At 43.1% G+C, this 27,457-nt stretch overlaps 1 protein-coding gene across 1 annotated transcript; it reads left to right on the top strand.

The window, feature by feature from the left end:
* Positions 1–5,347: 5,347 nt before the first annotated feature.
* On the top strand, positions 5,348–27,366 carry MRPS18A (mitochondrial ribosomal protein S18A). The gene is made up of 6 exons (XM_074896974.1): positions 5,348–5,465; positions 5,650–5,681; positions 9,094–9,198; positions 16,170–16,293; positions 17,108–17,174; positions 26,641–27,366. The coding sequence occupies exons 1-6, from the start codon at positions 5,366–5,368 to the stop codon at positions 26,783–26,785; spliced, it is 573 nt and encodes a 190-aa protein (XP_074753075.1). The 5' UTR covers positions 5,348–5,365; the 3' UTR covers positions 26,786–27,366.
* The last annotated feature ends 91 nt before the right edge of the window (positions 27,367–27,457 follow it).

Raw genomic sequence — 27,457 nt, 5'->3', positions numbered from 1 at the left:
AAGTTCATTGTTATGACAGAGCCCCTACTCTTCTTGCAAAGTATAAACGCAGCTGGCACTCTCTTTTGCACACTCTTTCGGTCTTGACTCTAATCCTTGTCACAAAAATTCCACTTCACTTGAAGTCTAGGTGTTTGATTCCTGGCTGGAACCGGCTGCAGAGCCCGCTCTGCACTCAGAGAGCCTCATGTAAATCTTGACTGGACTGATCAGAGGCTGAGCTTGTGGATCCTTGTGCACGCAGAGACGGGGATGTGAAGCTTGCAGATGTCCGCACCAAATACTCAGTGAAGCTGTTTCTACAGCACCACATCAGTTTGCCAGAAGGAATCATTGGGCATCACTGTTTTTGCTTACGCTGCCCCAAGGCCTCTGGTAAACTCAGGCTTTGGTGGCAGCAAGAGAGAAATTGTCAAGGCTATATGTGCTGCAGCCAACAGCACAAAACACGGATGCAGACAGCTGGCTTCAGGCTTTCGTGACTCCCCAGTGACAGACTACCGCAGGGTCCCCCTCATGTGAATGAACTGGAGGACTCCAGGTCTCCTTCTGCTTATCCTTGCCATTTACAAGCACGTCTGCTGTTGAAGGCAAACTCAGCATTTCTTACAATGCAGCCTGGAAACGTCTGAAGGCACAACATTTTTATTGTAAAAACATATAAAAATACTCTAAAACATATAAAACATATCTAATTTTTATGTTGTAGATAAACCCTCTGACTTAATTTAATGGAAATTAATACTGCTTGTGTTTCAGCACACTGGCATCTGAACATTCAACGATGTGGTGGTCTTTATACCAACCAACCCTTACAAATTCAATGTTTTTCATTGTCTGTTTTTCTGAAGTCCCTCCTTCACCTGCGCTGGAAAAAAAAGGCACTTAACATCTGGAAAAATTAAAGCTTTGGAAGTTTGCCGGTCTGATTGCCATGGTGTTATTACAGAGTTTTTGTTCCTTATGATTCTCTCATGCAGCCCAAATATTAATTGCCAGAGATCAAATCTCAGTGCAAATGGTTCAGTTGTTTTCTATCATTTTGACTTGCCCATATGGAACATTCCCAAAATGTCAAAAGTCATTAATATTTTTTAAACTCTGAAAATCTCAGAACTTACTATTTCTATATCAGAAGTGATCCTCAGTGACAGTAAGGCTTCTCCCTCTAACAAATGCCATCTCTGAGGTATTTCAGCTGGTGTCAGCAATGCCACAGAAAATGGGTATAAGAACGGTAGCAGTGAAAATATATGAGAGAGGCAGGGGGAGAATGAGAACTGAAGTGCTCTTGAAAAAGGAACTTGGATTAATTTTCCCACTGGATTTTTCTTGTTTACACTTAGCTTGAAATCTTGGAAGGAAACGTAATGAAATTACAACTTGGTTATTTTACTTTGAAAAATAACCATATCCACTGGGAAAATACGAAAACCTTAAAAATATAAACAAGTTATTTTCAAGTGAGTCGCTCATTCTTCTACCAGAGTGCCATCTCTTCTTGCTCTCTTTGCAGCATTTTCTTCTTACCACCTCCAGCCACCTTTTCATCGCCCTCCACACTTCAAATTATTAATTTCTGTCCCAGTATCATTCTCCTCCACCCTCTGAAGGTTGTTTCAGAAGCTGGTTGTCACTTCTTCATGAACACAGGCATTTGGGGTAAGCTGTTGTGTGGAACAGGCAGGCCTTTCCTGATGATGAGCATGTGGCCACTCTCGACCAGGACACCTGATTCACACATGTGAGATGAACTCTGCAGGAGCCTCCATGCCTTAACAGACTCAGGACACTGGACAATCTTCAGATAGGTTTCTCTATTGCAACAGTTGAGGAGGATGAACTGCATTTTTAGTGCAACGGGATTGTTTCTCTCTTCCCTTATTCAGACTTAAGAGGGGTTTTGTCACTTCGTTTTTTACAATCAGAAATTTCATTTGAATTATCCAGACTTTTTTTTTTTTTATGTAACTATAAAATATTATTGTAATATGCTTTTTCTAAGTATGGACTACCCAACAGGATAAACCTGTGAATCTGTGTCTTTCTCGCTACAGCTGAGCATGCTCAGAACAGTCCTCAGGATCTGTAGCATTTAATGTATGTACATAGCTAACAAGTAACTTTGAAGAGCTCATTAAATTTCCTCATTTAAATCTTGGATCTTCAATAGTTACTCTTGAACACATTTCTTCTGCATTTGATCACCCAACATCAAATTACAAGCTATAATATAAATTCTAGACATTTCACAACCTACTTGTCACCAGATTCAGGTTTCCTAATTTTTCAAGAAGGGGGAAGGGACGCAGGCTGTTAGATCCAAAGTGAACACTGACCTGCACTGACCCCTTCTGGAAAGCACCAAAAATGTACCATTGGAAACAAACCTGTACTGGTCTGGGGGTGCGTGTGGGAACTATGTGACCTAATAGCTTTTTCCATCTCAATTTCTATGACTTTTAATCATGCTTGGTTGGAACAGCCTCAGCCTTCATAAGCTATTTGCACGGATAAGGCTCTAGAGCAGATATACATGTCATACATTAGCACCCAAAGGACCAGAAAAGTTTCTGTAGTTGGAAGCAGAAAATAGTAATGCATTACAGGAAATAAACAGCAAAACTTACTCCATTTTTCAGACAAGAACAGAACACAAAGTAGTATGAAAAGAACATCTACAATGTCTAATCCCAAAGCAGTTCAAACAAAGGAAAATTGTTTCTTTGACAAAGGTCCCATAAAATCCCTGGAGGCCATAAACCATTAGGACATAGGTTTCTCATCTAAAATATGATATTTCCTTGCTCCTGATCAGAGCCACATTCGGGAGCGCAGGTTTAATTTTAATTCAAAAGGAAAAGGACTCATTCTTCAATGGCCAGTAACATCCCATTCTGTTCCTTGGAAACGTTCAGTGCTATCTTAAACTGTCCCTTTGCAGTGCTGACAAATCACAGACCATGACTTACAGAAAGAAACTCACTTTCTTTTCTCTCTTGTGTACATGGATATAGTATTCAGGGATCTTTTTCTTTTCCCCTGAATACAAGTGTTTGATGAAATAAACACATTCAGAAATGATCTGCAAGAAATCAGAAATATGTCAAATTTCCAAACTTGGAAAGAGATGATGGGCTCCAACTCAAATTGGCACATGCTTTGTTTGTCTCCTTGGGACTCGATGGTCTGCATTGCTAACAGTTGTAGAAAATACTCAGAAGAAAACGAAAACATCTCTGGAGAAGAGACAATTCACTCAACCCAGAGACTGCAGGTTTTTAAGAAAGCAACTATTTTCCTTCTTTGCGTTAAATTAGGTGTCACTTAAACTCCTTTAGAGACAGCGTTTGTTTGAAGGTGAGGCAAGCAAGCGGAATACTTAATCTGAACTATCACCATATTGCTGGCCTCTTTCTGTCCAACCAAAAGCCATAGTGCTGTTTAAATAGCTGCATCAAAAGTCCTGCAACACGAAGAAACTCTTGACCAGCCCCCAACACTCTGTCTACATATCTTTACCATGGTGAGCCAGCACCGTGCTTAACAACTGTTGGTTTCTACCCCATGAAAAGAGTCAGCCCTTTAGTTTTCCCCATCACAAGAGGTAAGGAAGTCAGCAGAAGAAATGCATTTAATTTAAGCCATTGAATAAACTCTCCTGTTAGGTTGTTGCAGACAAACTCCTTTCACCAGTATAAAACTCTCTATATAAAGAAAAAAAGAAAAAAAAAACTCATAAAAACCTGACATCACTCTACCACTGTGCCTAGCAATGTTCCTTCTCCTCATAAGGAAGTCATCCCTAGACTGGATGGCAGTAAATATTTTGTCTGGCTCTTATATTTAAGCTTTTGGACAAGCTAAAGATCACCCTGCTTCTAGAAATCATTACATAGCATAATGCGGCGAGAGAGGAAGAGATCTCTTCCGGCAAGCATTCTTACTCAATTTATTCTCTGAATAACTGGGATGGCCCTGTTTTCATTGCTTGGCATAGAGCACAAAAATCTGGACAGAAGCCCTGCCTTCATTCCCACTTCTTTGGAAAGTCCCGGGGTTGAGTACTTAGATCTGCCACAGAAAGAGATTTACAAATTGGACTGCAACAAAGACAGACATGTAACACACAAGAGGAAGGAGGTGAAAGAACTGAGACAGGAAGATCAAATTTTATTTTTAATTAAATTTTACACTTATGTCACAATTCATATTTTACACCACATTTTAGCTAAAAACTCAGAAAAATGTACAGAACATCATATGAGCACTGTTGACCACTGATGGAATAGAAAGGCATGAATATCTATCAGTGCACATGTCTTCCAAGGGATTGTTTTCTCACTCCATTAATTGTGCTTCCTGGATTTTTTTTAATGAGTTGAAATAAAGACAAAGCAAACAAGCATTTGGGGAAACCTCATGAATGACCTTTGCCATTGAGTACAGTTCAACTCAACCTTAAGTACGCTGTTCATGAAGATACAGCATTATCATCTAAGACGAATGGTTTGTTGGTATCTAAAGTCCCAGCTATCTGACACACTTCCTCAAATGCCGCCTCTAGGTTACCTTTCACCTAAGGCAAGTAGAAGAAGCTACGAGATGAGGCATGCTATGAAAGACGATGGGACAAGTGATCTCTCAGAAGCCTACAAGCTGTCTGAGACTTGCCAAAGGCAAGTGATATTAAAACAAAAATGGAAAGCATCTAAACTGGACCAACTGGTTACAACAGTCCTGGCAAAATACTGCTTCAAATCTTCACCTGCTGAATTACAACCCAGTGCAGGAACATGCACTGACCTCAGCATCCCTGGCAGATACAGATATGAAACTGGCAGATTTAAAACAGGATCCCTTCCCTGGATCCCACAGCTGGCCTGAAACACCCCCTAATGCAGGAGTCACCCTCGAGCCCATCCAGAGGAGCTTCTCCACCACATAGTATAAGCTAAACCACCCCTTGCTCTTCCTCTCACTAGAGAGCAAGGCAAGACTCAGAAACTGTGGCTGGACCGTAGCTCAGGCCTCCACAACACAAAACCAGCACTACCTCTAGATTCATCTCCATCCCAATCTAATACAAGCTCAAAAAAAAAAAAAAAAAAAAAACACCACACCAAAAAACAACCCCAAACAAACAAAAAACCCCAACAACTAAAAACCATAAAACAAACAAACAAACAGAAATAAGGAAAACCATGCCAGCGGGAAGATGTTGGGTAGGAGAATAACGGACTTTCGCCCCCTCCTGCCCCTCAGGTGACAGGGGCGGGGGAGAGACGCGCATCAAAATGGCGGCGGCAGAGCCCGCCTTCCCGCCGGCGGAAGCGGGAGTGACGGCAGCGCCGGCGACGGCAAGATGGCGGCGCCCAGCCTGCTGCGCGGGGGGTTGAGGCGGTTGTTCACCGGGTTCTTTGGAAGTGGTTGGGCTTCGCCACCAGTCCGAGCCCTCCGGGAGGGTGAGTCTAGGGGTGGCCCCCAGCTGCCCTGCACCGCCTCGCACTCCGCTGCCTCGCCGCGGTCGGGAGAGACGGTTGAGTTCTCTGTATTTCACCTTCTCCCCTCAAAAGTAGTTTCTTTTAGTCTGAATGAATCTCAGGTTTGCCCTCTCTTCTTTTTTTTTTTTTTTTTTTTAATTTGCAGTCGTGGAGGTGACTGAAGGCAACACGACCACAGTAAGTCTCTGCACTCTTTTTCCTCAGTAGCTGCCCTTGCCGCTGCGTCTTTCTCCTTCAGGGTGTGTGTCCGTGTCCGCCCTCCATCCCCCAAGCTAAAAAAAAAAAAAAAGGGTCTCATTTCTCTCTGAAAGACATCTCAGGGTGTGAAAGCAAAACCAAGGTAGGAGTGTGTTACGAGTGCAAGTAAGGAATGGAGGGTTTGACTCCCAAATTGTGACCCTGTTGCTAGTGATGGGTGGCTCCAGTCAGCCACCTCTGAGTACCAAACACCTTGCCATACCGCTGGTAAAGTTGGAAACCATGACTAGAGGCATTTGGGACCCAAAACACAAGAGGCAGTTCTTCAGATGGCTTTGTTTCTTAAAGTAGTGACACTTGGCATCATCTCGAGTGTGGGTAGGCATGAAGGAGGTTTGCCCAGTGGCTTTGTCACTTCACTTTGGGCTAACAACGTTGTGTGGCATCGCAGGATTGCTCTGTGTTGGTAGAGTGAAATGCACATCACTTGCTTTTGACCTGTGTTGTGTTAATCACTGTGTGTGTGCCATAGTGACTGCAGGTAATACAAAGCTTACACCTAGTAACACACTTGGTAAGAAAAAATTTTCCGTGAAAGAGGTATTGTCAAAGGAAGACCTTAAATACTAAAGGAAGACTGCTCCTGAAAATAAACCAGAAACTGTGAAGTAACTGATAAAAAAGAGCTTTTTCTTAGCTATGGTTTAAGACAGGAAGAAAAAGACCAAAGCCGTAGAATTAAAATTTTATTTAATTAACACCATGTGATCTGTTGCACTTTATCAAGAGAACTGTCATTGTTTAGAAGAAGCACTGACATTACTGGGAGGTGAAAGGAGATTGCATTATTCTGGTCACATTATGTAGGCCAGTAGTAATCTATGTCTTAGCTGGAGACAAATAACACAGATATTGTGAAATGTGTAAATATGATGAGAGGAGCAGGAATTATTTGGGAATAGCTAGAAGAGAGTGCAACTAAATGCTAACCTATATATACATAAATAATAAGGAAGGGGCAAACTTTTTTGCTTGCTAATGAAACCGACAAAACTTGGTTGTTCATGCCTTTGAAAGCCTTGTTTAAAACCTGAATGGAGCAGGTTACTTATGTTAGCTATATAATATCAAATAGAGTATGGCAGTTAGCAAGATCTCTAAGCCTGTCAACAAAAATAAATTTAAGATGTGACAGTAGATGTGATGGAAAGTCTCTTTTTTTTCTCTTACAAGTACCAGACTACTAATCTTTTCCCAGAGATCTGAAGAGCTTGCAAGCATGCCTTGAAGCTGTTTTAACCAAGTCAGGAGTGTGCACACCAACACAATACATGCAGTGGATTGCTGTACTTTGCGCTCAGTCAGTTTCAAAGGGGATGTGAATTATTATCACAAAGTTCCAATACATTAACTGAGGCTTGAAGTAAAAAAATTATATACTGTAGGAGCAGAACCCTTTATATACTGTAGGAGCAGAACCCTTTACAAAAATAATTCTTCCTGGCCCTTTGTAGAAGCATAAGGGATATTTGGATATTTCTACTGATGATTGATCCTAGCATCAATTTAATATCTGTCAGTGCCCCTAGATGAGGAAGATCTTGTAACAAATGGTGTAAATTGACCAACCAAAGGGCCGATACATTTCTCAGCATATTCTCTGGTCACTCCATTTATCCTACCAACTCTATGTCAGTCTTTTCTGAATCCATCTTTCTATGTGTCATTGCTTTTATCAGTATTGAAGGAAATGTTTGACTTGAACAAGATGAATGAATCCCAGAGAAATCTGGATTTCATCAGCATAATGAGATTGTAGAGCCCCTATATTCCCTCTTTCTAACAGAAGAATAATAGAGTCGGTTAACAGTATGAAAGTAGTTGAGGAATAATGGCCAAAAACTGTACACTGAAATTTATCTTAAGAAAAAAATTATTCTGACATAGCATTCTGAATCTTAACTCATTTCCAAGATGGAATTACAGTTAAAGAACGGACTGAAGCCAGAATAGCAAGAATCAAGACCAGCTCCCCAGAAGACAACTTTACTGATGAATAGAAAATGAGATGCTGGCCTATATTTTGTATTCATAGTTACTTTTTTGTTTTTGTAAAACTGTCTGTTCTACTTGTGGGTGGAGGAATCTTACTTAAAAATTGACAATATTCTCTCTCTTTGAGGTAGCTAGATGCTTGAACTACAAATAATGTATCTGTTTCCATTTTGTCATCAGTAGATAAGAAGGATGCAAATTAATGGCATAAAATAGTTCTGACAGTTCAGCTGGATGCCAGTTTCCCATGCATACTTACAGAAAATGACATGCTTTTCTCTTCCCAGGTTTTCAGGTACAGAACCTGACAGTTCAGTCTAAAACAGTCAGCTTTTTTCTTAAGAGTAACATTGCATTCCACACAGACTTTCTTTTTAAACTCTCTGGTGCTAGCACTATTTCAGGCTGTCAGCTGGTGTTCAAAATCTGGTTTTAATCTTAATTTGGCCAGAGGAAACTTCTAAAGTATTTTGTAAAAAAAAAAAGGCTAGTTTTATTGTCTTTTCTGTCCAGCTGCAATTTGAGATAGCTCTTGCTTCTATTCATGACCTAAAAAAAAGACAAGCGCACTTCATATTCCTAACATACCTACATGTAGAAAACAAATTTCTCAAGCCCTTCCCACAGGCACCTTCTACATATCTTTGCATGTTACTCTTGAGAAAACTTGAGTGTTAGATGTCACCATTTTGTAGTGAGATAGAAGAGATTATGAAATTATGTCGTAAAGGAATTGTTCAGGGTATTAAACTGGATAAAATATTGGTGTATTAAAAAACAAAAGCAAAAAACCACCAACACAAACCCACAGACATCTCCTAGCAGTCCTTTCTTAAATTTAACTTTTGCTCAGAATTTTCCATTGGTGATTTATAATCGAGCAAGCCCATGCATGTTTTTATCTACAGTATGCTTCTGCTATTCTGTGACATTATCATATTCCCAGAAAAAATGTGGTTTAAAGCTTTTGGCTAAAGAGCCACTACAATTTCAGGGCATGGTGGTTCAAAGGAGTGCTTCAATAAATGGAATTCAGGTGAATATGAGAACTTCACGCTGACTGTGAACTAGTTTATGTTTAGTAAAATATATATAAGAATTTACCAAATGGTTCTCTGTGCTCTTTGATTTTGTTCTTCTCCCCATAGTCTGTATAACCAAAGTGCTTGCTATATCTATATATAAGCGAGTTGAATAATTCAGATACTGTTCCCCTTACATTCACACAATACTGATCAACATGTTGTGGACTTGATGAAAAGTATTCCCCAAGTCACAGGTGCAGGTAGAGGTCTAAACCATGCCTGATCATTATATCATTTGAATTGTTCCCTAGATTGAAGGGAGAATTATAGAGGATGCTGAAGCACCAACTCCTCCAAACCCCTCTGGCCAGTGTCCCATCTGTCGCTGGAACCTGAAGCATAAGTATGATTATGTGGTAAGTTTAATGAAGGAGAGTTCCCCCATCCTCACAGCTAGATAAATATTGCTTTCAGATCTGCATACTGTACAACCTGCCTCTCTCATCTGGGTGTAGCAAAGATAATTATCTCCATCTCTGCTTCTCTGGAGTGTCACAAGAGCTTCCTACATAGTAATTGTTTGCCTTGGGTGATGGTGTTCCTGGGAAAAAGAAGGATGTGCTCATATCAAATAGGAGGTTTGGACTTACACACATGGCCATCTGATCCAAGAAGGCCATATATCTCTTCTATGCCCAGCTGCTTTTCAGAATTGCACTTCCAGGAGAATCAAACTGGAATGCAACATTTAGTCAACTGATTCAGGCCTGTTCTAACTCCAGAGAGACCAAAAGACTTGACTAGATCAATTATGTATCTTCAAGCACTACAATTTCTTACTGGGTCCACCTAGGTAATAACGAGCTTTATGTAACTTTTAAAACTTAGTGAATATGAAGGAGAGCATACGTGTTTACATTCCTTGCGATGGAAGAAATAGGTTTGATTCAAGCTTTTTGCAGGAAATGCTAATGAGAAGTTTATTAACTAATGAGAGGATTACTAACACTAAATGTAGAAGGTGAGAGGGAAATCCTCTAATGCTTTAAAACAAAAGTACAATGGTCAAGAACACTTTAAGAAGCGTGAGATAGAAGATGCAGAATGTAAATTTACAATAGGTCATTCAAAAACAGAGTTTACAGAAGGACTAAGTGTTCCCCTTGCAAGCTAAAAACCCAGTATGTGGAATTAAAAAAGAAGACCACCAGACAGGAACATGCTGTTACTAAGATAAGCCAACAGAAAACTCAGAATAAGTTAATGTCAATAGGATTAGGGTGAGAGATACAAATGCATCCGGAGGAAAATAAATCTTTGTGAGAACAAAGGTCTATTAATGAGAGGAAAAGAGGACTGAAAGCCATCTTGCCTGCAGAATGACTAAGCTGCTTGCATGAAGTCTTAGCGCATACACACAAAAGAAAAATTATGTTTTAATATCTAGGTAGTAATGGTAGTCTTGCAAATGTAAAACAACAGGAAAAAAACAGGTACAGAAATAACTTAAGCATTGAATTATCCAGTAGGCCTGGATTGCATGTAGCCCCAAGACCTTAAGGGAATTAGCTAACAAATATATTTCTTCACTTGTAGTGAAGCTTTACAAAAAACCTAAGGAACCACCAAATGATTTGAAAATAGCAAGTGAAATGTTAAGTAGTTGAGAGAGGAAGGAGAATGATGCTTTTGATTACTTACTAATTCAAACATTGCAAATTCCAAGTAATATAGCATCAAGTAGGAGTAAAACCAAATAACCTGTTGGATATGACTATTATAATTCATGAATTATGAAGACATGAGTACAGCTATAGTGCCAGACAAAATACTTGCAACTACTGCAGGCAGGTGAAACAACAGATGTGAGATGTAAATGAAATATCAGTTTAAATATTTTCCAAAGCCTGTCTTGCAGAAATTAAGTTGTTAAGGATCTGAGTGTTGTCAGTGATTCTGACTCAGGCTGAATGCAATATTAAAACAGTGAAATAAATTGGAGGCAGGGGTGTATTTAGTGTTCTCTGCTCTGGTTTCTCAATAATCTGGGAAAGCTGAAAATACAGTGAATTTGCAGATGATAATCAGGAGAAATGGCAGACACCATTAAGGTATGGTAAGTACTACAAAACCAGATCACATCTGTTTTGTGTGGCCCATGTTTGAATGCAGTGATTTCTTGCAACTCTTTTCTTCATGGTTGCTAAATTGTGATCAAAACAGACTAATTATACTGAAAAATACTTGCTTATGGTTAATATAGTTTTATGTGACGTTTAAATGTGAGGAGTCAACAGCATCATTAAATTGGGTAGTTCTACAGATTTCCAGAAGGCATGCCACAAGTTACAGATTAACAACTCCAGAGAAACTATAAACCACTGCTCAGGGATGAAATGAGCCATGGGAGCAGATTAAATCTTGGAAATTAATATATAGACTCACTCTCTACTGCTGTCTGTGGTAGAAGACTCTGTTGCACATATAAATAACAGGGCCATTGAGACCCAAAGAAGCCGTTTTGGACAATGTGATGCTGTAGAGCCTGGATTAGAAGTAGGCTGTTGGTCCCAACAGACAATGTAAAGCATGAATCTTAGGTGTGTTTGCAGACTGAACTAAGGTTTCGAGTTTTCTTCCACGCTTGAGTTCAGTTTGATTCTTAGATCCTGATTTCTACTGCTCAGTATGGAGGCAAGAGAAAACCAAATGTGAGGAGAGATCCTACAGCAAGAGTCTTAAGAATCATTGCTGAGATTGTTCCTAAGAAATTGTGGTCCTGAGAGACAAACTAGGAACATGTCCATCCTGACTGTCACATAGTTGTTGAATGCATATGCATCTGGTGTATATATATCCAGTACTCCTACTGTAGAGCAGAGGAGAACCTGGACCAAAAAGTAAAGAGGGCAGTATGAACTGGTATTTCAGAATTGCAGAAGTTTCTTACCTCAGTATTTAAAAGCATTCTTCTGTTGGGCTGATGAGAACTAGAAGAAATTTCAGTTCTGGAGTAGACCACCTCTTCTGCTTGAATAAGTCCCTTATATGTTTGAATACTTTGTAGCAGTCATGGATTTTCAGGCTTTTAAATGTTAAGATGAATAAAATCTCCATTTTCTGAACAAAAGCTCACTCTGCTTTTTTTTTTTTTCTTTTTTTCTGCAGCAGTGATGAGCAACAGAATCTGGAAATGCTTACATCAGAAAGTGCAGGCCTTTAACTGTGTGGGTAATTAAACAGTGGCACAATTTACTCACTGGTGGTTAATTGTCCTAAAAGTCTGTAAATTGAGAACAGCTATTTTTGTTAAAGATATAGCCTAGTTCATACAGCATAACCTATAATCTGTGCTTGGAAAGAGATCAGAATAGATGGATCACAGTGGTTCCTTTGAGATTGATAAGCTGAGATCAGTCAGTTGCACAGAAGGGAAAGTGTGAGCTTTTTTGCTTGGGACGCTTGTAATTGGACTGAATGAGGCACTGTGAAAAGGGAAGTGTTGAATTAGCCCCTGAGGGAGCTGAGTAATATGACCTCATAGGACTTTCCTTTTGTCATGTGCAACTAGCACAGTCTAAAGTAGCGGCATAATGAGTTACTTTGGCTGTCAGGGAACTGGGGGACCAATGTCTCCAAAGTTATTAATCAACTGAACAGGCATTGTGAGCACTAGCAGGTCATGATTCCAACCTGCCTCAGCTGTGTTGTGGAGGGCTGCAGTTGTCTTTGCCAGTTCAGTCCTTAGTCTCAGCTAAGGCTCAGGATAACAGAGCCAAAGGTATAAATTCCCACAGTCTGTGATCTGCATGTGTCTGTCCATTGAAACTGAGACCTCAGTTGAGTTTTTTCGCATCCAATGGATGCAAAAATTATTTTGGTCATTGTCAGGATGCAACTGGATTGAAACGTGTAATCCTGTTATGATATGCCTGGAGAATGGTATACAGCTCTCAGGAGTAAGGGAGGAAGGAAAAACCAGACTCTTGTATAATTAGAAATAATGACTGGCAGACTTGTCTGATACAGCCCGGTAGTTATTTGGCTACACAGACAGAACTCCTCTTGTGGTAAATGAATGTCTTAATGAATCGCACGTAAGCAGTCAAGGATCCTGCTTTTCAAAGTGTCTGCAAATATTAAAATGCAGAGAAGTCTCTGCACTTTGGTTGCCATCCATTCACAAGAATGTGCTGTACATAGTGTTTCGTTTAGCAAGTTTGTCCAGCCCTTTTAGAGGTGAAGGCTAAACTTGTTTTTCATTTCCCCCTTATCCACTTCAAACATCATTAGTCTGAGTAGGCAGTAAATATGTCATCTTGCTTTGGCAGCAATTAGGGGAAACCAAACTGCAAACTTTGCCTATTAGCCCTCGATTAATTCAATCCAAGTTGTTTTCATCAAATGCTGCAGATTACAGGGGTGGGAATCTGGATGCAGCCTCGTGGGAGCTGTCCAGTGATTAACGCAAATCTGTGGTTACAGGCTTGGCTGTCCACTAGCACAAAATATGAATTTCATGGAACATGACGGCACCGTGAGAACTTGCCAGACATATTTTTTTCTTTGACCGTTCCACATACTTGTTCGCTTCCCTCCACAGCTGCCCCATAAAGTTGGCTGTACCTGTCTGCTTTCTCCCTGTGGTAAGATGCATCTGTGTGAGTACTCTGGGAGAGGCACCTGACCTGTTAACTGTGTAGATCTTCAGAAATGGACAAACCCTCTGTCAAGTGTGCAGCATTTGAAGCCAAATGGCGTGAGTGCAGTTCGGAGCCGCAGCTGGGGCATAGATGATTTCAGTGAAGAAATGACTGCCACATAAGGGTGTTGGTCAGTTGGTGACAACTGTTGGACAGAGATGATAACAGAGAATGGATTTTCCTGGTTTTTTTCCACAGGGAGAAAAAGAGAGCCTATCTCCCTTTGCTTCCCACCTCCCCCCTTTGCATGGAAACACTTGATAACAACCCTGTGACTCCATGAGGCGTGGTGGTAATACGAGAAATCACTTGGACCACACACACCCTTCACAAGAGCCTGTGGCCTACTTAGGCTTTCATGACTGCAAAGACTGGAACAGCCTCAAACTTGCCATCAGATCCCTTTTTCCTCTTCCCCACAGAGTAATGCAGCAGACTAGTAGAAAAGTCTAGAAAGTTTTCCTCTCTCTAGGCACTTGGAGCTGAACAGCCCTTTTTCACTTAGGGAAGTGATATGTTTGTGCTAAATGGCAAATTTAGCTGTTGGTGATTTGGAGAACTGGATGGCTAAAGAAGAGGAAAAAAGGGAATGGAGTCTTGCTCTGGTTTCCTGAATCCCATTCGTTTGCATTTCAGGAGTGGCTGAAAGCGCCCTTGGAGTGTTTGGCTGGCCTCTGTCCAGTTTCCACCAACCGGTCCCCTGGTTACTGTTCTCAATGGCAAGGCCACGTGTTAGCTGGGCTGAGGACGCACTGCTTCCATTTTAACCATAGATGGCCTCTCAGGAGCTTGCTGCTAGTTGCTCAGCTGTGCCTTTCTTGTTCTTTGGATACAACATCACTCTCTATGGTGGTTGTTAAGTCACTTTGTATCAGTGAGAAGTTGTCTAACCTGCCATGTTTTTAAAGGGGCTGGATCTGAAAATCAGTCTGATCACACTCATTGTAGACAAAAGGAGGTAGAAAGGAAGCCAGATAAGGGAAGAGGAAAATTGTGTGTCATGATGATATTAGTGAGAGTGGGATTGCAGGCAGGGAGGGGGAAGGACAAAAACAAACCAGAAAAACCCAAACCAAACAAAAAACCTCTAAATTTTGACTACAACACTTGCATGACAGCATCTGTCAGAATCATGTCATTACCAGAAAGGTGTACTGAATTCCAGCAGGTGCCCCTTCAGAGCCGAGCTGGTCTTGTCCAATGGGGATGGATGTGTATTTCCTAGATATCTGGATAAAATGAATACTCATTTTATATCCACGTGTGATTGCCTTTGCAAGGGCAGTAAATGAATGCTCCAGGGAGCTGTTTGTAGAAGACCAAAGATAGTGGGGTGGGAGCAGGTCTGCAAATCTGTGAGCAACAGGCAGAGTCAGGGTCACCCAACGTGAAAAGCAACACGTACTCTTTGTTCTTGCCTGTTGCCCTAGACAGCAGGGGGTGTAAAGTGCTGACGTACCTGGTTTGAATTCTTGTTCTGTCAGGGTGCTTGCTGGCAGGTCCCATCCAGCCTGCAGGCAGCCTCTGCATGGTCCAGCTACCTCAACTATGAACATGTTTACAACAGCAGTGGAGAAGTAAACTATCAACCAGCAACATCTGTCAACAGATGGGGGAAAAAAACAAGCACATAATCTCCAGAGGCCCTTTGGGCCAACTTATGCTGACGTCAGCATGTCAAGGGGACCTGCCTGTATTGGCCTGAGGGGTACAATTGCACTGGTGCTGCGTGTGGAAATGGAGAGCACGTATCTAAATACTGGGCTGTTGCACTATGTGCAGTTAATAGGACACTCGTGCAACAGCTGTTCCTGCTGTGTTTAAAAGTTTGTCATCCTAGCCCTGTGATACTATCTGATCCTAGAGATCCCTTTAATTTTGTTTTTATTAAGAGTGCTTTACATTTCTAGAGCTCTTAATTGGAAAGGTCAACATCAGTGTAATCTAAATGATTCTTGAATCACAAACGAACCCTCAGCATGCTTCGGGTGCTCCTTGCATCCAGTGTGACTGTAACAGCCCCACCTAATGCACGCACAGTCCTAGGACTGAAGGCAGCAATTCATCCTATTAGGTCTTTCTCATCAGCACACATTCTTTTCTTACAAAAAGCTTCTTCGTGCAAGATCTTGGACTGTTTCTCTGCTCTCCACCCCTCCAGAGAGACATGAGGGAAGTTCCACCATGGGAAACTGGGTAAAAGTTTGAGGAGTAGATAGCAGAGAACAATCCTGCTCTGAGGGAACAAGGAGGAGACCAGAGGTGATCTAACATATCTTTGACCTTTAGGATAGCAGCTGTGATGGCATTTCCAGTTGTGTAAACACTATCCATCTGTAGGTCTTGTGTAACTGTGCCTGAGTACCTAGGACACATTATCAGAGCTAGAATCTTGGAGCAAGCGACAGTGAAGTAGCAGGAATTGCAGCTGACATCATGTGTTTACACTAGTGAAGTCAGGGGAAGACTCGGACCATCTGAGTGACCTTAGTGAGCTAAGCTGGCAAGCAGAGTGACAGCAAGCAAAAGCCACTTGTCAGGCTGCAGCCAAAATGCGTAGGAAGGAATCATTGTTTTGTTTTGCTTTGAGTTCTGTACACAGCGCAAGGGTCAGTGCAACACCTAAGAATCACAGCAGTTAAAGTAGCTGTAGCACTGGTGGTTTTGCTCTTTTGCTCCCTCAGGATGTCTTGCTGCTGAGTCAGTTTATCCGTTCTGATGGAGGGATGCTGCCACGAAGGATCACAGGCCTCTGTGTGGAAGAGCACAGGAAGATTGCTGTCTGTGTGCAGATGGCTCACCGTGCAGGTACCTAGCCACCTCCTGAAACAACCTCTTACTGTGGGGTACCCACAGAACCCCTTGAGAAGGATCTCCCACCCAATTAGTATAGCTCAGTGAGATGTCATTGTCCAGTCACCTAGCAAACTGATTTATGGTCCAAGTGCTGGGACAGGATGATGGACCAGAGACCATTTGTTCTGTTTGATATGTGTCTTGGCTCCTGCCTTGGCAGCAGACATTTATCTCTGTAGATAAGTCTACCACTGCAGAAAGATCTGGGAAAGTGGCTCAATCTCTAATAATTAAAGATTAAATACCAGCTTCTGAAATTACTTGATTTAGTGTAAGCTTAACCTACCCTGTTAATAACATGCACCTGTCTACCATCTGCCATGTGAAGACTTTTTTGCTTTACCCTGGCAGTGGGACCCAGGTTGATGCAGAGTATTGTGCTGATCTTTATGCCTGGTACCTGAGTTGTATCCAAGTTAAATGGGTCAGAATTTTAATGGGCAGATTTTCATCCTGGAGATGAAATCTGATTGGACGCTTGTGCTCAATGTCCTCTCAAAAAGCCTCTTTAATGAACCCAAGTGGCTGTGACTTTATTGTATTTCCTCTCTATACCCAGCAGAACCTCCTAGCTTCTCTTTGGCTGGGGTGCAGGTTCAGCAATGACTGAAGGTAAAATACCCTTTCTACTGTTCTTGTGTTTTTGCTCTGCTGTCTCAGTGGGGACCTGGGCTGCCTGACCTGCGAGGTGCAATGTAACTTCCGGATGCTATAAAGGCAAGGAAGCCCTACAAAATATTCTCACGCATTTCTTTTTCTGTTTCAGGTTTGTTGCCAAACCACAGGCCTCCACTGCCTGAAGGGCATATTCCTAAGAAACCCAAGCTCAACAGGTGAATAGTCTTGTCTTTCCACATCTCTTTTTTTTCAGGAATAGATTGGGAGAGGAAAAGCAGTTCCTTATAACTGGGTACAACGTGCCTCAGGCAACAGAGCTCAGAGTATTCTTAGCATTTCAGAGAAGGAAGGTCTGTCACAGTATTCTCTTGTCTTTTAAGGAGAAACCACATCTCATTCAAACCATTTATCCACACAGGATTAAAACTGTCACACCTGTTAGTCTGCCCTCCCTTCCTCAGCTGCACTCACCTCATCACTAACGCTCAGTGGGGCAGTCACAGGAGGCTGCCACAGAGATGGAGTCACAGCATCACAGAGTAGTTGAGGTTGGAAGGGGCCTCTGGAAATCATTTAGTGCAAACACCCTGCTCAGGCAGGTTACCCAGGACTATGTCCAGTTTTGAGTGTCTCCAGGGATGGACCTTCCACAGTTTCTCTGGGCAGCATGTTCCAGAGAACAGCCCTCGTGCTGAGACAGTGTTTTCTTACATTCAGACAGAATTTCTTGTGTTTCGTGTCCATTGCCTCTTGTCTTGACACCGGGCACCACTGAGAAGAGCCTGGCTCTGTCTTTACACCCTCTCTTCAGGTATTTATTAACATTGGTAAGACACCCATGAGCCTTCTTTTCTCCAGGCTGAGCATTCCCTTCTCTCTGAGCCTTTTGGTGCTTGGCCCCAGCAGCAGGAGGATGCCCAGGAGGGGTACCAGGAGTTAGTGGGAGGCTGAGCAGCTAGCAGGGGCCCATCACAAGCCTGTTCCCCTCTGCTCGGTCCCCATTGCCCCCAGTCAGTGATTCGCCCTCTGCCTGTCCTTCCTATGCAACAGGGTCTCTTCCCCCTCCCCGGCCTGAATGGCCCCTGGCCTTTGGTGGGCAAAGGGAAAGCCTGCGGCCGCCTTCTGTGCTGTGCTGGGCACTCAGAGGTGCTAATCCCCTGTTTATGACCTCACACTCTGTTTCCATGGGGATGTCAGAGCGGTTTATGAACCTCGCATTAGCAAGCCATGGGGTTACCAGAGGCCATGGGGCTGTTGCTGGGAGAGTTTAGGCTGCAGGGCTGGGGATGGCTGGAGATTTGAAGCGAGTTTTTGGAAATGTCCCTTGGATGCTGGCAGTCTATGTACTGGGTATCAGTGAGGATCAAATTCAAGGGCTCTACATTCGATGCAGCTCTGTAGCCATCAGATATTTCAACCCTGAAAACTTTTTCTTTCCTATGTCTTACCAAGTCTTTGGGATTCTTTAGTAGCTGTGTCTATGTAGCAGCTTTGGGGTGGAGCGCGTTACCTAGTTAGCATTCACATAGCAACCCTGTACAGCAGGTTGAGACAGGAAATGGTAAATCCTGTATCTTGCTGGAATTACACCAGTACTCCAGATGTAATGGCCTGACTCTTATAAATTGTTCCATAGACTTTTAGTGAGAACAAAGAACAGCTACCTCTGGATACTTTCTACATGCAAGTAGGTGTGCTACACCTCTAAAATTAAGAGATTTAAAGTGTAAATTAGTATCCAAGCCCTCCCTATTGCATTGCTAGTCCCTCCCTACACCACCCTTGTTTTTCTCTTCCCAGCAAAGGAACGTAGCAAGCAGGGTGGAAGCAGAGTTCAGAAAGAGAGCAGAGCTGTTGCTGACGAGATGGAACAGCATTGAAATAGGCAGGCTTTGGGGTCTGGGTGGAGACGAGAAAAAGAGATAAATCGGATTGAAAGTTTTGGTGGTGGGGCTGGAACTAAACAAATGAGTCCCAGAGCCAGGATAGAGTGCAGGGATACTTTGGGTGTGCTCTCCTGGTGCCTCAGAATACTGTCTTCCTGCTAGAAGGGAGAAGCTCTTGGAGCCTTGCGAAATCTTGGCCATTGTGGTTCTCTGAGAGTTTTGACTGTGCGTACCTGCACCTGCACTTCTCGCATTGCTCTCTGGAACAATAGCTGGCACCACATAAGGCAGGAGATATGACTGCTTTCTTCCTCTAGCCTGAAGGGAGTACTGAAGGGTACCCACATGCTGAAGACATTCAACCAGTACTTGTTTTGGGAATGAAGCCAGAGCTCTTATCAAAAGTTTCCCACAAAAATTACTCGTCCAAGCTTACCTCGTCTTTGCTGCTGTACTTGTTTCTAAAGCTGTTTGTAAGTCTGTAGTAGGGAAGCACTCAACCTGTGGTGCTGCCATATGCAAGTAAGCTGGCAGGGGAGGACAGGGGCAGAATCAGGCCGGGACTTTTGAGAGGAACAAGCTGCCTTGTTCAATGCCATGAGAACATGACCAGGTCGTCCTCTAATCTTGCCTCGTATAATATCAGAGCTGCACGCCTAAATTAGCCTGTTTCTTCACTGCATTTGTGTCTGCTCGGTTTTTAAGTGCCAGTTCAAGAAAAGATCAACAGGATCTACAGAGAATCTATTATAACAGGCAGTACATTGCACAGTTCACTGATGTATTTTCCAAACTCTTGAGCTTCAGTTCTTGAGATAGACATATTGGCTGCTCTAGTCACCTTTACCTCTCTGCTTAGATGAGAGATAATACCTTTTTGCACTGCTGCTGTAGCCCTGAGAATGCCAATGGTGAGAAACGGAGGTGCCTCATAATATGCTTGGGCGCCCCGTTAAAGCTCTTTCAAGACAGAAACACAGGTAACGTACATTCCTTAACATCAGTTTAACCGGCCCCTGTGCTTTCTGGTTCTGCCTGCCATGATGGCTTTTTGCTTCACCACTGGGTCTACTGTGAGTGTGGTGTTGAAATATGTTGAAATACGCTCTTCTGCACACCATTCTGTCCAAAATAACCCTCACCAGCCACTCTTCAGGAGCAGACTGAAGTGCCCATGTTGTAGATGCTGGAGCTATCAAATTGTCACCAGCTGCCTGAGAAGCCTTTAACCTGATCTGTGAAGGAATCGGGGATCCTGGCACAACAGCATGCCCATTGATGTGCACCAATGCTTGCAAAGGTGAAAGAGGTGTCACTTTCTTGGCTCTGCAGGAGTCTGGTCCTCCTTGGCCAAAAGAAAGTAGTCATGCAGCAACAAGCCAGCAAACAGAGATGGAGACAAACCTGTATCAGGGCTGCAAACTGAGAGGGATAGTTTTCACGGGGGACTAGTAGTATGCGGTATACTGTGAATTTAGTTCATTCTCAGTCACATGGCCTCCATTCCTGGTGTCTCCCCCTTGTTCATCTGCACTTGCTCTCTTATCAGGATCTTGTCATCTAACATCAGGAGCTTGCATTGCACATGGAAGACAGCTTTGCATACAGAAGACAGTTCCTGCTATACTGTTCTAAACTAGGAAGGTGCGAGGAGAAAAGAGTAGACAGAGCACTGTGAAGATAGATAGCATGTCTCAAGACTGTGACAGTAAGCTTTGCCCTGCTGAAGGACAGCATTTCTCTCGGTTTTATCTGTACTTTTGAGTGCTCACCCCTTCCGCAATCTGTTGTCTAACTTTGCTCTGAACTGAGAAATTATTCACTTTTTTAAAGTAAGGATTTCTGAGAAGTCACTGTCTACTCCAGATGTTACCCCACATACTTCTATGAGAATTCCTACCATCTGTGGACAGAAAATCTTACACTGAGCTGAAGAATGTTTTGCTGATGGCAAAGCTCTTGACATTAGACTACACCATCAGCTGGTAGACTGACAGGACCAAGATGAAAGCCTAAGATAACCTTAGGGAGTGGTTCCACTCACACCACCTGAGACTGAGGGAGATTCATTCTGGGGAGTGTAACTTGAAGCAGGAGTCAGAGCCCAGTATCTCTACCATAATACAGACCTCAGTGTTCACTTACTGCATGTAGACTCAGAGGAGCAACTCCTGCCTGGCTGAAGTCTGGCAGATTACTTCATTTGGATAAGAAATCTCTTTCATTTCTCTCCAGTCTTGCAGAGTTCTGGTTGATGCTCCCTTTAGCCAGGCTTCTTTCAAGGTTGTGTCAGTATTTTTGAGAGCAGCTTCATCTGCTGCCAAAAGAGGGATGAACCAGCCTGATGAAAAACTGCTTTGTCTTAGCTCTTTGCCCCTGAGACAGTGCACAGGCCAGCTGCATGGGAGGAACCCTATGGCTCCTGGGCAGAGGTGCTAAGGAAGCATATAAAGAAGGGCTGAGGAGTTGTGTTAAAATATACTTTTGGGAGCACCAGAAAAGCTGCTCTTCAGCTTTTCCTTGGCTGCAGTTGTGGCTCTCTTGGCCAGAATGTTGGGCCCTGTCACGGTCACCCTGTTTAAAGTGAGCCTGCTTCAAATCCAAAGTGTCTGGCATGCACTGGCTAGCACCTAGCTAAGATTAAAATGTAACATGCCACTGTATGGAACTATCAGCAGACTGTCTTAATGAGGGTCAGGGGTGCTGCCCTGCCATTGACCTAGTGATCTGAAGTGTGGATTTGTCATCCAGAACCCTTCTGCCTTCTCTGCCCCTCCATAAGGTGCTCTTCTGGTGCTTATTCCAGGATGTTTTCCAAACAGCAGAATCTCTGCTCTATTTTCTGAAGTGGTTTTATTGTCTCCATTGTACAAATTTTGGACATTCCCTCCTACATGTCCCAAATTTATCTGCAGAGGTAAGAATTTCCTTGCATTGCACTGGGTCACTTGGCAGCTGGCCTTTCCTTACCCACCCTCTCCTGATCCTGTTTCTACCTCTGGAATGCAAGAGGAAGAGCAGAATGCTTTGGGAAGTAGTGGCCTGCAGATTCTGCCTTATTCTTGATCATCCAGCTGTCTAGCACATGGGATCACCCATTCAGGATGTAATGTAACGTAGAGGACAAGATTGGGAACTGCAGAAAATGGTGTAACATGAAAGTGAAATGCCAGTTTGAGCCAAGCTGTGTGGTCCTGGGGGTGGTAAGAGATGTATGGGAACACCCTGTGGTCCGAATTCAACTGGGGAGTGCTCCACAGCTCTCTCTTCTACCCCCTGCAGGTGGGACAGCATCCAGGTGAGACTAACCATGATATTTTTCATTCCTTGGACTTCAGTTCTTTGCCTTTTCTCTTTCTGCCTGATTTGGTTTTGACAGTGATAGCTCATGAACGTTTCCAGTTAACTGCTTTACTAGCTCTGGTTTCTTTTGAAGAAATATAGCCATGGGAGTACCCACATCATCCATAAACTCTTGAGTCTACTGTCCTCCCCCTCTCTTCCATATCATTTGTCTGCAGAACTTGGACATGGAAAACCAATGAAGTTTATCCCCATCAATGAAGAATTACTCCCTGCAGTTCATTTTCTCATGTTTGGCCCAGTCTGGGGTTTTCAGTGTTTCCAAGGAATGACTCCACAAGCCAGTTTGTCTCGCAGCCAAGGATTGTTCCCTCATCCTCAGCCTGAATTCTCCCTTTCATAACTTCCTGCTGTTATTTCTGTATCCGTTTGTGCCCAGCCTGGCATGTTCCAGTTAAGTGCTGAAGCAACAAAATATTTTCACTAGCTTATGAAGCTGAGGATGTTCTCAGGAATTTCACCAGCACACTACAGAGTGAAAACTGTTCTCCTATTCTTGAGTCATGTGTATGCAGGCCACCACACACCAGAACCATCTGGGAAATGGTCAAGCACAGCTGCAGGTCAAATTTCTGTCCTTACTTTCAGGAATGGAAACCTGAATAGTTCAGCGGTCTTCTTTCCAGCATGAAGGTTGTCTCATGGATAACATGGACTAACACCCTATCCAGAACAGTCATGGACTTCAAGCCAGCATCTAGGTGCTCTCTTAATGTGAATATAGCACTCATTTTCTTCTGGCAAGTCCAAAATACTGGTTAAAGCACAACACTGTAAAGGTGTTCCCTTTCCAGAAGGGCTAAGGGATGTCATATGTTCCCTGTGTCTGAGCTCTGTCAGCAAGAGGTGCTGTAGATTATGGAGTACGTGATTTTGAGTGCTCAGCTGCCGCTCCATTTTCAGATTCCTACTGGAAGAACAGAACTTGGCACAGATAATATCCAAGCCAATTCCTCCTCCATCACCTGAACTGAAGGAATTGCTGTGTGTTAGGAAAGAGTCAGGTTCCCTATGAACTCCTCATGAATTACAAAGTTCTCAGGCTCTGTGGATACCTCATCCCTGGGAGCAGAATCCGGTTTCACTGCTATCAGCGTTTCACTCCAGCAGCATGTGGTTTCTCTCATCTGCATGGAAACTGTGCTGTTCATAGCATGTGAATTCAAAAGCAAAGAGCCAGAGCGGCTGCAGGTGAGCAAAGCCAAGAGGTGTCATGGGAAGGGATGTGGCAGGGAGGAGGCAGTCTTGCCAGCACTTTGATCGAGAGCTTCCTGCAGTTTGTAGCCCTCTGCCTTCTGCTCTTAATCCAAACAAAAGCCATATTGAAAAAGTCCGATGAGGGTTCAGAAGTTCAGCCTTGAACTGCACCAGCATGGCCTGTGTTTGGGCTGTGTGCAGGATTGCAATTGCCCCATGGGTAGGTCATTTCCATCATCAGGCACGTGGAAGCCCTGTGCAAACTCCCAGGTGTTAAGTGGCAGCCTCTGAGTGGGAAGCCATTGGGGCCCTCCTGCCCACTGAATAAAATGCATGGAAATGGACTTCCGCATGCCACAGGGATTTTAGGCAACTGCAACAACTGCAGGTGACTAACCACAGTTGTTTCCATCCTGTTTATTTCTTGCCTTTTCCCATCAGGGAAATCCCACCAGGATTCCCATCACGCTTTATCCAGGCTACTCATTTGTGCAGCTGGAGTCTAGGGATTCTGGTTATTGCCCAGGATCCTACAGTACTCAAGGGGGCAAGAAGAGCCCCGAGGTGAGTTGCTGGTCCCCAAGACTGGCAGTTTTGTCCCACTTTGTCCAGAGTAAGAGCTCTGCACACTGAGGTAACTGGTTAGGAGACTGTTGGACCAGCTGCATTTGGCATCCACGTGGAGGCTCTGTCCTGACAACCCTCCGCTGGTTGAGAAAATTCAAGAGAAAATCTGCCAGTGTGTGTTTGTAGGTTATTTTAAAAACTCCCCAAGACAAACCACATGGTTGGATACAATGGAAAGTTGGGTGTCTTAGCTAGAAAAGGGGGTACACTACCTTATATGGACAGAATAGTTTGCAGAGAAGTCCCGTGTGTGCTGGGGTTCGAAACTCTCATGTGAGTTTTGTGGATTGTTTTTACTCTCAGAAAAAAAAATAATCTGTGAAACAGTAGGAACTGGGGTTAGTCAAAGAGGAAAAGGAACTTTGTAGACTGACTGCTCCCAGGCATCAGGCTTTTGCCACTGCTGAATCAAGGTAAAAAAAAAAAAAAATGAGGCAGCAAACAAAATAGGACAAGTTTGAGTTTGGGACAAAGCAAGTATTAAAAGCACTAAAAGCAAATGTGCTCCAGGAAGGGAAAGCGTCCAAATGTGTGTTTCAGCTAACAATGAAAAGCCCCAGCCTGCAGTCCCCAAAGGAAGCCAAAAGCCTGGACCAGAGGGCTGGATTAGACCTGCTCAAAAGAGAAATAACAAAAGCTTTAAAATCAGGCCATTACTAAATCCTCCTTCCTATGCAGAATTGGGGTGTGCACTTCCAGCCCCCACACAGAAACAGAGGGATTTCTTAAAAAGCCACTGTCTGTCTAAACCTGCACACAGCATTGATGTGTATCTCACATTCACACATTCACTTCTCTCCCAGTGAGATCATTTATTATCACGGGAGCACTTTCCCGTAAGCGTGTGGACACGTGACCAGAACTGCACTTGGCCCACTGATTCATTAAAAAAATTCGGGATTCTTTTTCCTCCTTTGCTGTAAGTGCAGTCTCATGATACCAAAACTTGCACTACAGACCTCCCCCTGCAGCAAGGGAAATATGAAAAGGACCTACCCCCATGTGCCCATCCAGTACCCCTACAGCTTCTCCCAAAGGAGCTGCCTTTCCATGGTTCTTTGCCAGATTCCAAACTGGGGACCTGCATTTGGTCTCTCTGAACTCCCTTTGCATGTGAAATTAGAGACAGGAGAGTCTTTTTCTGCTTCCTATCCTGATGTTGTTATATAGGGGATTCCACTAACATAACATTAAAGGTCAAAAGGTCAATTTAGTGCACGCATAGGAGAACAAGTGGCTGATCTTGCTCTGTGTTGTCTCCCAGATCCCTCCTGCTGTTGCTTCTAGGTGTTTTAACTACCATAAACTCCTCAAAGCAAAAGCAAAGCATTTTGGAAGTGGCTTCATTTCAGTGGCAGGAACCTCCAAATGTGATTCATTTTTCAATTTGTGCTCTTCGGGATTGCTGAGGAAGAAAAGTGCAAGGAAAATGAGCTGCTGTTATATAGTCTGTAGCTGCCTGGCATAGCGAGCTTGCTTTGTAGTTCTCAGGAATGTGCCAAATGCCTTCAGACAAATGCATTACATGGTCTCTGTCCAAAGTTCTTAATATCTCAAATTTTCACGATGCAAATAAAAGGTAACAAAGCTGTTTGAGGAGAGGATGACTGATTGAGGTTACATTAAGACCATGGGATTACTCAACAGAGACATGCAAACATCGCTGGACAAAGTTTATCAGTCTGTTCCAAATTCTAATTTGTTGGAGCATTGTTTGTGCAGATTATGCTAGGGTTTTACTTTGGATCTTTATTGTCTGAAAAGACTCCTCTTTCTCTGAAGACCTCTATTCCCCTCTCTACTGGTAGCAAAAGATTTAAAGCCTAACAAAACTCCAGGCCACCCAGCCACAGGGTAAGACTTCCAGTAACTGATTCTGGATCTGAAATCCCCTGCGTGTTTGCAAAGCCAAGTCTAAAACTTCAAATGGTAAAAGCAGAGGATATTTGCCAGACATTGCTCTTCACAGAGATTTGTAGTTGTGATGATAATTCCATTCTAGTACCTCTTATATTGTAGGTTCTGACTTCCTGCACCAGCAAGCTGCAGTAGTATTGTACAGAGAACGCTAAAGCAAATGTGGACATACGAAAATAAAAGACTAGGCCAGAAACCCATCCCATGCAGAAGAAATAACCAATTATCTGCCGACAGTAAACAAATCCCTTTTTAGAGACTTCATTTCTCACAGAATTTAGCCTTTGTAATTAGTTTACCTTATTGAGGCCAGCTGTTGAAATAACACCTCCCATAGAGTCCAGATGCATTCGGTTTTGGACTTAGTTGCAATGAAAAGATTTGGCACTCCAGTTTAGCTGCAGATGGACAACATGCCAGCAGCCTAGAGGCTACACCTGATTTGTTTGTGAGACTGGAAGTCAAGGAGGTGCCAGTGGGTTCAGTACAGAGGTGCAGCTTAGAAGTTCCAAAACAAACAAAAAATCCTGTCCAATGATCCCTTCTGGATTGAAGGAGCTCTGCTCACAGTTACTCGTTTTATAAAGAGTCATGTGGGGAGGCAAAGGCTACAGTGCCTGCTTCTGCCTCAGTCAGAACCTCTTCTGAGTGATCGGTCTCAAACTTAAATGTATTTCTGTTGTTTTGACAGGTATCTGACCTGCTGGTCTGTCAGATCTGCAAAGCCCATCTGGAAGAGGGGCCCTAAGTGGTGCAAAATACCCATGCCGGTCGGACACCCTTTGCTGAAGGATAATGTCAAATATACCCACAAGCCTCTCTATTTAAACCACTAGTGGCCAGAACTGGCACAGTCAGTAAGCACAGCTGTTTTCCATGGTTCTGCTTTTTTTGCAAGTTTGTCAGTGTCTCCAATTTTCTTATTCCAAAACTGTCATTTGTAAGCTATATTGACTCCAGTGCACGAGCTGCAAACTGCTCCTCAGGAGAATACAAGATTCAGCAAAGCAAAGTTCAATGTGCAGAATAATTTCGAGAAAGCTGGGGGCAAAGACTCGTACCTCAAAGCCAGAAAGGATCTGAAGGCTTTTGATTCATTATGGTCCACAACTGCATTTGGAAAATGATGTTTCCTTCTTTTTCCAGCAGTGAATGGTGATTCCCCGTTAACGTGTGTTTCAACTCAGATTTGCCTCATTTGGGCTTTTGTACCTGTAACACTGATGAAGAAAAAGTCTCCTGCAGCACTGTTTCCTTGGCAGTAACAGAAATTGTTAACAAATTTTTTCATAATCAGTAATTTGCAGCAGAACACCTGTGGCAGTGGCAGATGGGCATGTGTGTGTCTTATATGTCCCCTGAAGGATTCCTGGCTTGTGCTTCACTCCTGGATCTAGCAAATACAGAATGTTGACATCCTTAATGACTTGGCCTGTTTTTTTCCCCTTGCAAATGGATTTGCCATCAGTCTTCTGTGTCAGTGATATGGCTGCTTTGAGGGATAGATT

This window comes from Athene noctua, chromosome 1, assembly GCF_965140245.1.
Source record: "Athene noctua chromosome 1, bAthNoc1.hap1.1, whole genome shotgun sequence".
Taxonomy (NCBI): domain Eukaryota; kingdom Metazoa; phylum Chordata; class Aves; order Strigiformes; family Strigidae; genus Athene; species Athene noctua.
This window is presented reverse-complemented; position numbering and strand designations above follow the sequence as displayed.

Excerpts from the sequence above, each read along its gene's own strand:
- MRPS18A (XM_074896974.1), top strand. The coding sequence starts at position 5,366 with ATGGCGGCGCCCAGCCTGCTGCGCGGGGGGTTGAGGCGGTTGTTCACC. Across the intron at positions 5,466-5,649 it reads AGTCCGAGCCCTCCGGGAGG|TCGTGGAGGTGACTGAAGGC; the intron begins GTGAGTCTAGGG and ends TTTAATTTGCAG. Across the intron at positions 5,682-9,093 it reads CTGAAGGCAACACGACCACA|ATTGAAGGGAGAATTATAGA; the intron begins GTAAGTCTCTGC and ends ATTGTTCCCTAG.